Genomic DNA, 15,690 nt, shown 5'->3' on the forward strand with positions numbered 1-15,690 from the left:
CGGCGGGCGGCGCGGCGGGCAGCGCGCTCTGCCTGCAGCTCCGGCCGCGCGGGCCGCACGCGCCAGGCGGCGCGGGGCGGCGGCGGCGTGTCCCGGGGGGCGCGGGGGGCCCGCGGCACCTCGGCCCTGTCTCGCCTCGCTCCGCTCCGGCCCTGCCTCGCTCCGCTCCGGCCCTGCCTCGCTCCCGGCCCGCCGTCGGCTCTGCCTGCTCCGCCGACGCCGGCCGCCTGCCCGGGGCTCGCCGCGGCGGGTGAGCCCCGCTGAGCCGAGCTGGGCCGCGGGCGGGGGCTCCCCTGGCCGCGGGCTGCCGACCTCTCCGCCCGGCTGCGGTGCTGCTGCTCGGCAGACGGGGTGATTTTTTTTTACCTTTTTTTTTTTTTTTTTTTTTTTTTGTTAATGTTCTCTCCTGGATTTTAGCCTCCGCGGCTTGTGGCGAGGGATCCTGTCGTTGAAGGTGCCGGACTGCTCTTTGAAGGGACGCTTTTAATCTGTGATCGTAGTTAAAGGGGGAAGGGGGAGCCGAGTTTAGGGAGCAGCTCGGGTTTCCACCGGGGCGCCGTGGGGAGCGGCGGTGCCGCCAGCGCGGACGGGAGAGCTCGGCTTTGAGCCCGGCGTGATGGACTTGGCGCTGCGCTGCCAGATGCGCACGGAGAGCGAGGAAGCGAGAGAGATCTAAGTTTTCTTGGATTTTCTTGTCCTAGATTCGCTTTTCGGGCGCGGAGGGGAGGGGAGAAGGGCGCTCCTCACCGTCGCCTCCTCACTTGAACCCCCACTCCGGAGCCGTGTGCCGGCGGGGGGGGGTGGGACGGGACGGACACGGACACAGGGGCGGCGAGAGCGAGGCGAGGGGACAGGCGCTGGGGGTTTCTGCATGCCCGCCCCCGGGGGGCTCCGTCTGCCCGCCACGCGTGATCGTGCCTGAAGGCGCCGGGAGCTCCACCGCGTCCGGGAGCGGGTGCGCCGCGGGGGACTTTGGGGGGAAGCCAGGGAGGGGGGCGCTCGCTCTTTCGGGGCGGGCTCGCCAGGATGGAGCTGCGGTCAGAGCTGCCCAGCGTGCCCGCCGCGCCCCCCCCGGTCCCCCCCAGCTCGGTGGCGGCGGCGGCAGCGGCGGCGGCGGCCACGCTGCCGGTGAGCGTAGCCGGGAGCTTGCTGCGGGCGCCGCCGCTGCTGCTGCGGGCGGCCGAGAAGTACCCGCGGACGCCCAAGTGCGCCCGTTGCCGCAACCACGGGGTGGTGTCGGCGCTGAAGGGCCACAAGCGGTACTGCCGCTGGAAGGACTGCATGTGCGCCAAGTGCACCCTCATCGCCGAGCGGCAGCGCGTCATGGCGGCCCAGGTGGCGCTGCGCCGCCAGCAGGCGCAGGAGGAGAACGAGGCCCGAGAGCTCCAGCTGCTCTACGGCACGGCCGAGGGGCTGGCCCTGGCGGCCGCCAACGGCATCATCCCCCCCCGCCCCGCGTACGAGGTCTTCGGCTCCGTCTGCGCCGGCGGCGGCGGCGAGGGAGGCGCCGGCGCCTCAGGTAAGGCCGCGCTCGGCGCCCTCGGGGACAGCGCGGGACCGGAGGGGGGTCGGGGTGGCGGGGGGGAAGGAGCTGGGAGAGGCGGCGGGGAGCGAGGGGAGGGGGAACACGCGGACCTGCCGGGGAGAGGGCGGGTGGCCCCGCCGACAGCCGGGGAGCGCCTGGGCAGCCGCACTGACGGTGTCTCTCCTTCCCTCCCCCCCTCCCCCGCCCCGCAGAGTCCAAGATGCAGAAGTTTGAGCTGTTCCCCAAGACGCTGCTGCCGAGCCGCGCCGTCACCCCGCAGCAGGCGGGCGGGAAGCCCCTCTCCCCGGACGGCGAGTCCGTGCCCGGCACCTCCTCCCCAGAAGCTCGCCACGGCTCGGGCTCGGAGAACGGGGACGGCGAGTCCTTCCTGAGCTCGCCCGTCTCCAAGGGCCCGAAGGAGGGGGAGGAGAGCCCGGGCTCCATCAGCCCGCTGGGCTCGGACTCGGGCTCGGAGGCGGACAAGGACGAGCAGGACCCGTCGCCCTCGGCCGGCGGCCGGCAGCGGACTCCCATCGACATCCTGACGCGCGTCTTCCCGGCGCACAAGCGCAGCGTGCTGGAGCTGGTGCTGCAGGGCTGCGGCGGGGACGTGGTACAGGCCATCGAGCAGATCCTCAACAACCGCGGCCCGGAGAAGGGCCCCGAGGAGGGCTGGGCGCGGGACGGCGCCTTGCAAGGCCTTCCGCCCACCCCCGCCGCTGCCGCCCACCACCGGCCCTTGATCGCCGGCGCCATGGCCCCCGCCATCGGCACGCTGGGCAGCCGCTCCGCCTTCTCCCCCCTGCAGCCCAACGCCACGCACTTCGGGGCCGAGGCCGGCGCCTACCCGCTGGGCACCCACCTGGGACTCAACCCCCTGCGCCTCGCCTACTCGGCGCACAGCCGGGGACTGGCCTTCATGACCCCCTACTCCACGGCCGGGCTGATGCCCACCCTCGGGTTCCGGCCACCCGTGGACTACGCCTTCAGCGACCTCATGCGGGACCGCTCCGCCGTGCACAAGGAGCAGGTCTACTCCGGCGGGCTCTACGGGCCCATGGTCAACAACACCCCCGAGAAGCAATAGCAGGGGGGGCGGCTTCCTAAAGCTCCCCCGTGTCGAGGTAGCTAGGTAGGCATGGGTGGATGGACACGGGTGGCTTGCTCTCTCCCGTACAGGCGATGGTTGCGTGCGGAGCCCGGCACGGACAGACGTAGGTGTATTAAAACGGTGATAAAGGTGCACTTTCATTGTCCAGACATGAGTCACTCTTTGTTGCTTATGGCCATAAGCATGGATATCCTTGGTGCGTCGTGGGGTGTACACACACACACACACACACACACGCTCTCCCACACACATACATATATATATGTATACTAGCAAGTGTATAATGTTATAAAATGGAAATCTAAGTTATTAATGTAACTCGTAGGTGAACTTGGTATTAACGTTAAGCTAAAGGTTAGACAGCTCATTGTAATACTTACCAGGCATATAGATTAAACATATTGTCAAATTGAAAGCCTTTTCCTTCCCGCCCCCAGAAATGTTACGATCTGTATATAACATTGGAAAGTAGATATATTTGTAACTGTCCGTAGGACCCCGGCGCCAATGGTGTATGACGGTTTAATAAGCCTCCTTCATTTGTGATCTGCAAGAAAATTGCTTTCTTGTTCCGATGTAGCAAACTTCTTGCTGTTTCTAACAGGTAATTCTGTGTTTCCATTTCATAGAAATAAATGTTATTTTCTATTAAAAAAAAAATCGGTCTTATAAATGGCAAGTGGTATTTTATGAGACGGTGGAAGTGTGTGTTGGGAAATCCGTTTGACAAGTACAGTCAGTATTTAAAGGAGTTTATGCAATTAGTACAAACATGTTTACTACATTTTTATCATGGTCAAACCAGATATTCTTCGGAAAATTTATAAATAAAAATGAAGCGTACAAACCAGAGCAATTTCCTTATCAACCGAAATTGTCAAATACGTTTATTTCTGGTTCTGGTCTTTTTATTATTTACACCAGGAAAAAAAAATGTCAGAGGTGTAAATTTAAGCAGGCTTTTTTCCTTCGCTATCTCGCCGATTTTTGTCACATTTAGGAAATCTGCCATTGTCGCAGAGGAGAAAAGCAAACGCCCGCCTTGCCGTCCGCGGGTTTTGTAGCAACGGAGAGGTACTTTTCCCTCGTATCTGAAATCTGAATGTGCCTTTTAATTGTTCCTATATCAAGATAAGCCGAGACATACATAATAATGACAGTTTTCCAAAACGTAAGAACGTGTTTGCGACAGGCATGAATGAGTTAAGCACCACGAGCTCAGTGCGGGGGGTACGTGCAGGACAGATTTTGCTGGTTTACTTTTGGAGTTGTGTGTCCTTCCAAATCTTCCCCTTCATTTCAAGAGTAAAGGCTACACGCGTGGGTTGGTTTTTATTTTTTTTGTTAGCTTTTTTTGGTTTCTTTTGGGTGTTCTTTTTTGTTCTTTTTTTTTTTTTTTTTTTCCAGTGGTGTCCGACTATTCTTCAAAAAGTAAGAAAGGCGTTCCTCCCTCTATTTATTCATTTATTGCGATGAGTCGGCGGGGCAGCGGGCGTGCCCCCCGTGCATCCAGAGAGGCGATCCTGCCGAAAGCCGGAGCGCGACTTTCCTACCGGTCCTGGGAGTATTTGGCCCAGGAAAACTATTACTCACAAAGACCAAGTTCAGTGCATGGTTGAATTAAGACTGTAAAAGCTCCTAAAGTTGGTTGGTATGGAAACCTAATCCCACCGAACCGCTCCGTGGCACAGCTGGACTGTTTACTTTCTCACTTCAAATATAACTGTGTAAACATTGGCTCGGAGCTGACAGCGCGGCTCCTACCAACCAGTTAATATACTGGTGGGTCTGGGAGGAGACGCGTCCCGACGTAGCTATTGAAGGAAGCCCCTGGGTAAAATCAAAGGACGGGAGCAAGTAAAATGCAATTCTTCCTTCCCTCGCGCAATTGATCAATCTGGATACAATTTTAAGATATTCTTTAAAAAAAAAAAAGTAAATATTACAGATTACACCTAGGTAAATACTTTTGACCCTGATCCATCCTGGGAGCAGCCAAATCAATATCACAAGGGAAACTTTTAAAAGTCTCGTGTTCCAAGAGCGAGTGAAACTTAATATTACTACAATAAAACGGTTTAATAAAGAAGGGCTTTAATAGTGAGCTAATTTGATTGAGTTTCCTAATTCCACTTTAATTGGAAAAGGAGTTGTCTGTTTGGTTATAAAGTGCCAGGGTTATGTTAGACTGGATAAAAAAGATGGACTTTGAGCATCTGAATAAACTTTTTTCCTTTTTTTCTTCTTTTTTTTTTTTTTTTTCGGTTGGCAGCTGACTTTGTGCAGGATGGGTTTCCATATCTAAGACTATGAATGGGCTACAAAGAGCTGCTACTTAAAGAAATCAGGTCGCCACATTTCTCCCATTCTAGCCCCGTTGAGAAGGGCTTAGGAGCTGTTGATTTAACTCAGCTCCCCTTTTAATTATAAAAGCCATTCTTGTGTAGTTAGGCGAGCAGGACAATTTATCAGAATTGTTGCCGTGTCTTGGAGGTTGGCTTGAGCTTGGATTTATACAACCGACAATGGGGATCACGACGATTAACTTTCATATGGATAGTTTAGGCTGTTAAATTGGGGGGAGTAGGAGGAGGGGGTAAGAGAATCTGATACATTGTCCCTACTGAGGTAATTCGCATAGATTGAAAAAAAAAAATTAAAAAATCCCTTGGGTTTGGGACTGCCTCGGAGAGGTTCGTATACAGAAGCCTCTGGCAGAACATAAAATATTCAGGTCCCTTTTAGAGTAAAATAAAATGCTGTCGCTTGAATAAAAATCCGCGGAACCGAGTATAAATTATTTGTAAAGCAGGGAGACTGCGGGCGAGCTCTAGCAAACTTCCCTGTTAATTAAATCTTAATCCGTGGGTCGCAGGAAGCGGCGGGGCTCTAACAGCGGCTGCTGTACATAGAGCGGGACACGTTCCGGAGTTATATTAACTGCACTGGTGTTTAATATGAATCAGCCCTAATCCACAGCATAATAAAGATCAAATTAGACTAACCATTTAGTAGCGAAATGACATTCCTTCACCTAAAATGAACCTCTGCGCGCCCTGCTCGCTGCGAGGCCGCTGCCGCAGCCCGCCGGGGCCGGGGCCCACCGGGCCGAGCGAGGCGGGGAAGGGTACGGGTGTGGGGGGGGGCTCTTTCACATGTTGGTTTTATTTTGAAGACCGAGGGGGGAGGCTGCGCTGCCCTCCCACTCTTTGCCAGAGCCGCCTCTCGCCCACCCCCTCCAGCCTCGCTGCGCCCCCCGCAAACCCGCCTTGCTGCGGGGGCCCTGGGGATAAAGGAGCCTCGGAGCGAGGTCGCCTCCCCTCCGGCTCCGGCCCTGCCTTTTGCTCCGCAGCAGCCCCCGGCGTGCGCCCCGCCGCCTGCCGCAGCCCCGCGGGGCCCCTCCGCCGGGGCCGGGGACCCTCCGCGGGGGCTGGGGCGGGTGACGGTCCCGCTTCCGCGCTGTTCCCCGGGCTGCCTGTCCCGTCCCCCGGGCCGCTGCGGCGGGGGCAGCGGTGACTTGTGTTGCTGGAGGCCGAGGAGCGAGACCCGACCCCCGAGGAGCCGGGAGGGCTCCGGGCCCCGCCGCCGCGGCTGACCCGGGTCTGGCTGCCCCGTTTCCCGGCCTGAAAGCCGCCCCGCAGCCAGAGGAGGGAAGGGACGGGCCGGAGCGCGGCGGGGCGGCCCCGGGTGCCCCTGGCCGGGGCGGGGCGGCCTTTGTGCCGGTGTCGCCATCCCTCCCGCCGTGCCGGCGCTGAGCAAACACAGCTGCTGCCGGTGCGGCCGGGCCCGCGGTGGCACCGCTCGGGGCGAGAGCGGCTTTTACCCGCCCGCCCCGCGCCCCCGTTCCTTGACATCTCCTCTGCCGTGTCCCCTTGGGTGCGAGCCCAGGGATCTCGCCCGCCCGCGGTCGCGCAGCGCCGGGGCGGCTGCGTCAGGGACACGAACTTCCCGCGTCCCCCGGGCGAGGGGACACCTCTGCCTCCTCGAATCGCGCGGGCATCCCCCCTGTGTTGTCACAACATCCCCATGGCAACCGCAGCAATTACTCCCATGCCAGAACAACAATAGGAAAGTATTTAATATATTTAAATGTGATTAAGCAGGTGGAAAAGCCGAGGAGAAGCGGCTCCGGCGGACGAGCCGGCGAAGCGCGGCTGCTGCTGCCGGGGGGACCCCGCTCGGCGGCTCCCGGCGCCTCCGGGGGCTCCCGCCCGCCCCGGGGAGCAGCGGCGCGCCTGGAGCTCAACAGATGGAACCGAGAGGAGTACAAATATCTACAACGGGAGCGGAAAGGGCCGTTTTGCTGTTTTCCGTTGCTTTTAGCATCAATGAAGGCGAGTAAAAAGCCATTCCGATTTCCACCTCCCGCGTTTCAACAACAATACTAAAACTCCGTTGCAAAAATGATTTTTGCCCTGTTACTGTTCCTTTCCAATTTCCCATTTATTTTTCTATGCCTTTTTATTAGCGAAAAAAAAAGAAAAGAAACCCGCTGTTGGGCGTAAGTTCGAAAAATAGAAATAAAAACCATGAAAAAAACCCTGACTCGCACAATGCTGTTTTGCATTTCGTCTCGAAAACGAGCTTCTTCGGGGGGGAAAAAAAAAAGGAAAAAAAGAGAAAAATAATTTTAACAGACGTTTTAATCGAAAAACTATTTCTCTTCCTCGTTTTTATGTTATTAGGGAACCTAATAATCAGTGGAAGAGATGCTCCCGACTTAAGCCGCCAAGCACGCTGCTGGGCCGGCGGAGGGGGCCCGCTGCGACCGGCCACCGCCCTTCTCCGGGAGCGGCCGAGGCTCGACCAGCGGAGCCCCGGGAGCTGGGCAACCCGCCGTGGCCTTGACTTCACCGTTAAATTGTGCAGCTGGTTGCTGGATTTAGTGGGAATTATTGAGGGCGGCGGGAAAGGAGGGTGGGGTGCTGATGCGGGGGAGGTGGTGTTAATGCGAGGCAGGTGGCCAAGGGTGGGGAAGAGGTTAAAGTGTGGGGGAAGGAGCTAGCTCACTCTGTCTAACACGGGTGTAAGGTGATAGAGCTGGAGAAGGTAGGTTTGCAAGGAAGTCTAGTGTTGGGTAATGCTGAAGGTGAAAGAAGTAGGGAGAGAAGGGTAGGGGTGAATTCCAGCACAGAAGAGTAGGGCAAGGGCTGACAGGGTCTTAGGCTCATGAGAGCTAATGGAAAACTTGGATGAAGTAGTAAGGGCTGGGCAAATACTTAAGAATCACTAAAATAAGGTCTTGGTGTCTGTATTACAAGAGTGCAATGAAAATGTTGTGTCACGTGCTGGGTGTTGAGTTTGAAGGACAGCCATATTAATGAAAAGTGTAAGGCAACTCCTTGGACTGTATTAAAAGTCTATTGTAACATGCCTTTCCTGAGGGAGCCTTTAAGACTTGATTATACTCTGCACAGGCTGAGCAAGGTGGTACTATGTGGCAGGATTTACATTTTCAAGGAAACTATGAAAAGCTCTTAATTTCAGCTATAGTAATATTGGGTGCTGTACAGAGGTCAGGAGATTCAATTACATGCACACTCATAATACAGGCCAAGGGCTGAGCGAGTGGCCATCAGTGAAAAATAGTGATGGGTGTTTTTACAGTGACTCATTGATTGTTCATGTGGAAGAAAGTACATCAAGAGAGATGAAAATGCTTAAAGACAAGAAGATATTACTACTAGTCCAAACGGCAACGCACCACTTGCTAACCATTTCCAGCCATAACAAAGTCTGAGGCCTGTTCTATCCAAATGCTAGTGTAAATGTGTGTTCGACTTTGCCCCAGGTGTGAATTTGGCAGATGTGGACAAAGGCACGATGAGACACCCGCCCGGGGGATAATTCTGTTTGGAATGTTGTTTTGTGCAGTCTTGGATTTACCTGTATGTGGGAGTTAAAGTCTAATCTTAGATTTTATCTTAACTCCTTGCAAACTCTAAGCTGAGGGGTGGGGGGGGAACACAGCTTCCTGACAACTCTGTTTTGATGGTCTGGAAAAGGAAAATCTTGTCATATACTGATTTATGGATTAATTTTCTGTAAGAGATGGTGACATGTGGGATACATTTTGATTCCTGACTTCACACAGAAGCTCTGCCTAAATGAACTCTGTAATGCAGATCTGTGAGGGGTAAGGATGGATCCTTTAGCATGTTCTCAGTGTGGGTGTACTTGTAGCTAGTATGGATTTGGAGAGTTTTTTTCTGTCTTGTATTCCCTACTTTCTTGTTTTGGATCTTATTAATGTGCTGTAAAGCTTGTAAGAGTTATGCTAAAGGTTGATTCTGCATGGTTAAATTTTTTTTCCCCAATACATGAATTGAGGAAAATGACTGGATAAAAGCATAGATGAATTTCAGAAAAAGATGTCAAAATCTCTTGAAAGCAGGTTACCCAAAGTCTGATTGCTTGTCAATAATTACAAATCTACTATGCATATCTCCAGAAGGTAGTTGACCATTTAACCAGGCAAATATAATAGATGGGCAGGATCTGTGCAAATTTGAGTAGGTTTGTGACAGCAGGGCAGGTTCCTGGGGGGAGGGGGGGGGGGGAAGAGGGGAACAGACAAGAAACCAGAAACAGGGAGTGGATCTTTTCGTGTGGTCTGACAAGCAGATGGAAAGCATGAATTACAAAGGCTTTTAAAAAGATCTGCTTGGGGTTTATGTTTACAGAGAGATTTAACAAGACTGGCTGGCCTTAAAATGCTGAGGTTGTTGCTAAAATCAGATGTTTGGAAGTGAAATGAGGTACTAGCCCTGGATCAGAATATAGGAGAGGTTCACAGAGATTCAACAAGACAGGAGCAGGGCCAGCAAGGCAGGGCCCCTGTAAACCATTCAGCAGATCCAAGAAGGGCTTAAAGGTCAGCAGGACCTGGAGTCAGGGGAGGAAGGAGGGTACGACCTCTGCTAAAAGGAGCTCGATCAGAGACTGTGAGCTTCTATCCAAGCATAGCAATGGCAGCATGAGAAGACAGTCAGAATGAGCTTGGATTTGTGCAGCAGGGACTTACTGATGAAACAGCTTTGTAGGGAACAAAGGTATCAAAATGTTACCTCACTTTCTTGTAAGTGGGATATGGGATATTGATTTTTCTCTCACAGCTTGGGGAAGCCCGTGGTTTACCTTGGGTAGAACCTATGGATTTCCTCAGTTTTCTAAATCTGCTGCTTGAAAGGTTAGCCATAGATATTTACAGCCAAATGAATGGGGCAAATAGTGGAAGTTATAACTTAAAGAGCCTTTGCTTTGTAAGAGGAGAGTCAGATATCTTATACTGGTTAGGAGAATCTAATTAAGGACGTGTTCAATAGGAGTAAATAGCAAATGATCAGACAGTGAAGATGGACTAAAATTGCAGTTCTCGGTCCAGTGTGCTAGAATGGAGTTGTGTAATTCCTGGCTTTTTCCTGCTTAGAGGGATGAATTATGTTTAATTTCTCTAATCATGCTTTTTATCCACATTATGAAGCTTTACTTTGACACAGAGAAAATAATCCTAATGCAGTGGGGCCAAGAGCGGGAAAATGCTCCAGTAGATTTGGCAGGCAAAACATGGCCCCAGCCCCTCACTACAGTCTGTACCCTTCTTCATGAAAGCTTTGCCTTGACCAGTAGGGATTAGGGAGGTGTTTTCAGGATCTCTTCTCTACAAGAGTTATGTTATAGTCTTCTCCCTGTTCAATGGGTGAAAAGGATCCCAAAACACTGGTGGAATTTCATTTTTCAGATCTATTAGAAAATATCTGAGAACATAAATAGTAGTATAAGACTTGCTGGATTTGGGGGAGAATTCATCCACCATGTGGTTTACAAGCATAATCTGTTGCCCAAAGTACACCAGACGAATGAGTTAACCCAACTCTAATTTATCAGGAGTGTAGTGGTATCAAAATATTCAGGATGTACCCCAAACCCGTGTCAGATACTTGGAGAAGCTGGCAAAGACATTATGGTATGTTTCACCATTACTAAATTATTTCCTAAGTGTTACATGAAAGTGCCTATGGATTCTGATGCCAGGCTGAAATGTATGTTAACTGGCCTGCTGGCATCCTGTGCATCTTTCACTTCCTAATTTCCCTCCTGGGAGAGGGCTGAGCTATTTTTCAGAGTCTAGTAACTTGATCACCAAAAGAAGAACAGGCTTTATCTTGGCAAGCAAGGATATGCACATCTTAGATCTGGAAAGAGCTTGAAACCTGTGTGAGACAAGGATGTCAACATGTTTAGCTAGCAGGGTTATTTCTAACTGGAGAGCAGGGCTGACAAAATGGCTTGTTTGGCTCTGGAGTGGGAAATGGCTCTATTAAGCTATAAGTCTGTGGTGATGGAGGTGACAAGTGATAGGTGTGCTCTTAAAAGCAGGGCCAACCGGGGAGCTAAGGCTATCCTAGGAGCCTTATCTCCTGAGTGATTTTATTCCTCATCACTGAAATGTCTAAGGAAAATTAGTCCTGATTAAATAGGCTGAACTGAAAAATGGCAAATGATGTTCCATAAACTGTAAAAAGCTAAGACTGACCTGGTGAAGTCATTGGTAAAATGTCTGGTTTTCTTGGATGCCTCAGCAGGGTAGATGCTGCATCTGATGGATGTCGATGATATTGGGCAGAGGCGCTCTCATTAAGAAATTGCCTGCTGGAACTCCCTCCAGCCATCTGGCATCCAAAATGCAACAGCAAAAAGGATCCTGTTGGTGATTTTCAGTAAATGTTTTGTACAGAGCCATCTTTGTTGACTGTCTCTATTGTTTTGCAGATGTTTATGGTATCATGAATCTTTTTTCCCCCCATCCTTAATTGAAATTCATGCTCCTGCAGTTCAAGGATTAACTTTGTTATAACAGAAATAAAATTTCTATGAATTTTTTACCCTTGAGAACCTTTCTTTTAGACAGATCCTTAGACCATATAAATCTGAAATATTTACAATTTTAACCCCTGGACTACCATTGTGCTTTTTAAGTTGTGTGGGTTTTTTTTAAGTTCTGCATACAGATGACTGGTTTTGACTGTTTTGTTCTTTGTTTTCTGAGTATTGCTTCTAATTTTTGGAAATAATAGGTTGTAGCTATTTTTCCTAAAGCTTTTGAAGGCTTTATGAGCAACAGTAATAATGAAAATATTTTATTAGTGTGTATCACCCTAGTTGATGGTAACTGGGTCTTATTTTGCCACAAATGACAATGGCTTAGTCTCTTTTCCTCCCAGTTTAATTTCTGGTGTAAGTGAGGCTCTCAGATGTTACACTAATAGATTCTGGACTCACTTGGGCAAGAGCCGCCTTTGTTTCTTCATAGACCTAAGCACAGAATATTATCTTGAAGCAGGATGCACAGCACCAAAGTGCTTCCTGTGGTAGCAACATGCTGCTAGTGCTCAGTGGGTGTGAGCTCCTGATCTGTTCTGAGATTAATCCGAAAATGAAATGATTCTTGAAATAGGTATAACTGATGCTTCAGCTGAGTGTGGTATGCTTAAAGTAAAGCATATTAACTTCTTATATCAAGCCTTTTGAAAGGTACAATTATCCCTTATCTTTGCAGGGTGGTTTGTTTAACTTTCACTGGATTATTCTTATGGAATAAGAATGAGATAGTGCTGTTGCAGAGGAGCACTGGGACCTTGCAAACGAAGGAAGCTGCGAGGTTTTGTAGTGAAAACTGAACATATGTCTCGGAAGATTTGGTTTGTGTACTAAATTCTGCTGCTGATTTACCAACACTGTGTGACCTTGAGCTACTCAAAACAATTTGTAACTTTTTAAAAAGTGACTACTGATATTGACTGTCTCCAGTTTCAATATGAGACACATAAGGCTTGAATTGCAGACTTTTGTACTACTTGAGTATTTATTTTTAATAAGGGTCCTAATTAAGCGTGCAATCTCTGTTGCAGGAAAGCTCTCCTGGACTCTGTCTTCATTCATTAAAATGTGTCAAATTCCTCAGAGTTTAGAGCAGAGCTCTAACAACAGCAAAAGAGACCCTATGTCCTGAATATATACCAACATGTGCCAAAGAATATGCTTGTTAATAAGTACTTCTTCAGTGATAAAGTATAGCAACAAGGGGTTATATATTTCCTCACTTTCAGCTACACGAGCAGAGCCCCTGACTTCATTCAGGAAGCTACACTGTTGTGAGACATGGGAAAGTAAAATACCCTCTGCTTTATAATAAGTCATTCCAGCTCTGTCTAATTAACACTTCTTAGTGTTAATTGTAACCCTGTGTTCTGTGTTTTTCAGGGACAGTATTTCCCAAGTACTGCTGATGAAATGTCAGGCAGAGGTAATAATTTTGTTTTCCTAGCTATTATAACATTGTGCCATAGATATAGTTATATACAGAGATACATGCCAATCAACCAACAGAGCAAACAAGATGAAGAAGTAAAAATCTTCTCCTTAGAGAGCCCCTTAGGCAGACAATGAATTATGAGTTTTTCCTCTGCCTAGAGAACTTGCAGTGAAAACAGCTATTCCTACTGGCATTCCTCGATTAAAAAAAAAAAATATTTAGGTGGCTTGTTTTATTAAATCAATAGACTTAACAGGATGGAGTGGTGGAGTACAAAAATACAAAATATTTTCTTTACATAATCTGCAGAATCCTACAGGCTTCTAACATTAACGCTACAGAATGGCCAGTATTTGCAGAACAGCATTTAATGAACAATAAAGACATTCATGTTGTTGGAAGGGGGAAAGTCCTGTTGGCAGGCCAGCAAACCTATCTTGGTTTTGTAGTCTGAAGGAAATGAGAGAGTACTCAAAGAAAGTGGGAACATGAGATTCACTGTTAAAACATCACTCCAGTGCTGGCAACGGGACTAGTGCAAAAGACAAGTAAGAAAGTAAGGATATGGGTCCATGGCATGTCACTGATGTTTAAGTAGGATTTTTCTTTTGGAATGCAACTTAAAAATTGAAGGTGGAGTTTGGTCTGTGGCAAGAGAATGTAGAATAATTGCTGTCTCATCCAAACAATCGTGTACATGACAGCAGGTGGGAAAGTATTCCTGATGGCTCAATATTTTTATGAGAAGGTGAAAGTGAGAGAGACCTGACTGAAGATAAAACCAAAACCAAGCAACTCCCTATGATGAAACATGGGGGGAAAAAAAGGGTGGTTATGTGAATGCCAACTGTAAGATGAAAATACAATGTCCAGTAATTTCAGTCACATCCTGTACAATTAAACTAACAAGCATTTTACCTTTTTTTTTTTAATGGGAAGAGGGTCCCAAATTCAGGCCTAGCCCTAGTCTTTCAAATATTACAAATTTCTCTATGCCACCTAATGTAACACTTGAACTTGCAGAAGACTTGATGGCCCAGTGAAACCTCTGGAAGCGCTTTGACATGTTACTCTTAAGATATGACTGGTGTTTATAGCCTGGTGGTTATTTTGTATTTACTTTGTTACTTTGTTTTATTTTGTTACTTTGTAGTTTTATTCCTAAACATCAGGGAGGAGGGAGAGGAAAGGCTGAAATTCTCTTTCACTGGATTGAGGCTGATATAACCAAAGGGAAAATTTCAACACAATATTTCTAACCTACATTGAAATGCATTGAATTGCATGTGAAGTACAGACTACTTCAGAGGATGGCAAAAACCCCACAGAGTTTGATTTTTTTTTTTTTTTTGAATAGCCCATGACTGCTACTTTACCATTATAGACTTTTGCTTTATCTCTAAAGAAATTCACTTTTTGATTCCGCTTGGCTTGTCAGCATTGCGGTTATTCTATGGTTGTGTTATGTAATGAAAATTGCTCATCAAAAAGCTTACTTACAGGTAGGAAACAAGTGCCCTCTGAAAAAGAAAAGCATTATTAAATGATTGTATGTTACAGAAGAAGAAGAATGTGTTGTTCTACGCTTCTAATAATATCAGGTCTAGACGCTTCCTTATCATCAGTATTTCTTTTTCCTTTACATGAAATACCGATGGTAAATTTGACTCAATCACTTCTCAGTGCTTAAAATGTTTAACCGACTTTTTTTTTTTGTCAGAATGCCATTATTCCTAAATTCTGAATTTCTCATTGTTGAGTTTTGTGGGGTTGTTTAATCATCTTGCTGGAACAAAAAGGAAACATGAAGCACAAATGAGTCCAGAAAAGTGTGAAGCTGAGGTGTAGCAGCTTGCTTAAGCTGGAGTGCCTGCTTCTAAAGAAGAGAAAGGGCTGGAGGGAAAAGGGAAAATGGCGACAGGTGGTTCACTAGGGGTGGAGGGCTGTTAACCCGGACATAGACGGGCCCTCTGCAGACTCTTGCCTCACCAGAGAGCCCAGCCAGGCTGGGGGCCTGTTTGCACCTGCACGCTTGGAGGTGGATGTGTGGGCTGGTGGTGTGTGTGCAGTCAGTACAGCTCTTGGGAGGTACTGTGTTTTTTGGGCAAGATGAAGACCAAGCCTTGAACCCCTGCCAGCCTTTAAATATCCCCTGGCATTCCCCATGAGGACAGAAGGCAAAGCCAACTGGTGAGCAGGGCTGTAGCTATGGCCTCAGCAGGTGGCTGGGCTGGGTAGTGCTGTGGGGCATCCAGCAGGCCTCTGCCTCTCCTCAGGGGGCTGAGGGGCCAGGCGCAGCCATCAGCCTCCACAGCAGGACCATTAGAACACAAGGATGACAGGTTTGTCTCCATCTGTCTCTGAAGGAGTTTTTCCTGGTGAATGGTGTCCTCCTCACTGCCTTGATTGTGTGTTCGCAGTAACAACCTGCTTGATTGTACCTGACTGGTGTCCCCTTTGGATGAGGGGCAGCACAGGTCTCCCAGCAGTGTCCCTGTGCCTCCTTCCTGACCCAGCACCTCATTCCCTGGTCCCAAGGTTGAGCTATGCTCACATCCCCTGCTCAGTCTCTGCGAGGACTGACTGCATTGCCATGGCTTCATTTGGCCTCTCCCTGTGTCCTGAGTGAAACAAGATGGTGGCAAGGAGGCCTTGGGCCTCCTGTTCCCTCAGGGCCTCCTGTTCCCTCAGGGAGAAATTTTCACCTGGATTAAATTAGCCTTTACAGCATGAAGAACC

General features: G+C 49.4%; 1 protein-coding gene across 1 annotated transcript; it reads left to right on the plus strand.

The window, feature by feature from the left end:
* The first annotated feature begins 866 nt into the window (after window positions 1-866).
* Window positions 867-3,256, plus strand: DMRTA2 (DMRT like family A2). The gene is made up of 2 exons (XM_074833190.1): window positions 867-1,519; window positions 1,738-3,256. The coding sequence occupies exons 1-2, from the start codon at window positions 1,027-1,029 to the stop codon at window positions 2,610-2,612; spliced, it is 1,368 nt and encodes a 455-aa protein (XP_074689291.1). The 5' UTR covers window positions 867-1,026; the 3' UTR covers window positions 2,613-3,256.
* Window positions 3,257-15,690: the final 12,434 nt, after the last annotated feature.

The sequence above is a fragment of the Strix aluco genome, chromosome 8, assembly GCF_031877795.1.
Source record: "Strix aluco isolate bStrAlu1 chromosome 8, bStrAlu1.hap1, whole genome shotgun sequence".
In the NCBI taxonomy this organism is placed as follows: domain Eukaryota; kingdom Metazoa; phylum Chordata; class Aves; order Strigiformes; family Strigidae; genus Strix; species Strix aluco.

Excerpts from the sequence above, each read along its gene's own strand:
- DMRTA2 (XM_074833190.1), top strand. The coding sequence starts at position 1,027 with ATGGAGCTGCGGTCAGAGCTGCCCAGCGTGCCCGCCGCGCCCCCCCCG. Across the intron at positions 1,520-1,737 it reads GGGAGGCGCCGGCGCCTCAG|AGTCCAAGATGCAGAAGTTT; the intron begins GTAAGGCCGCGC and ends CCCGCCCCGCAG.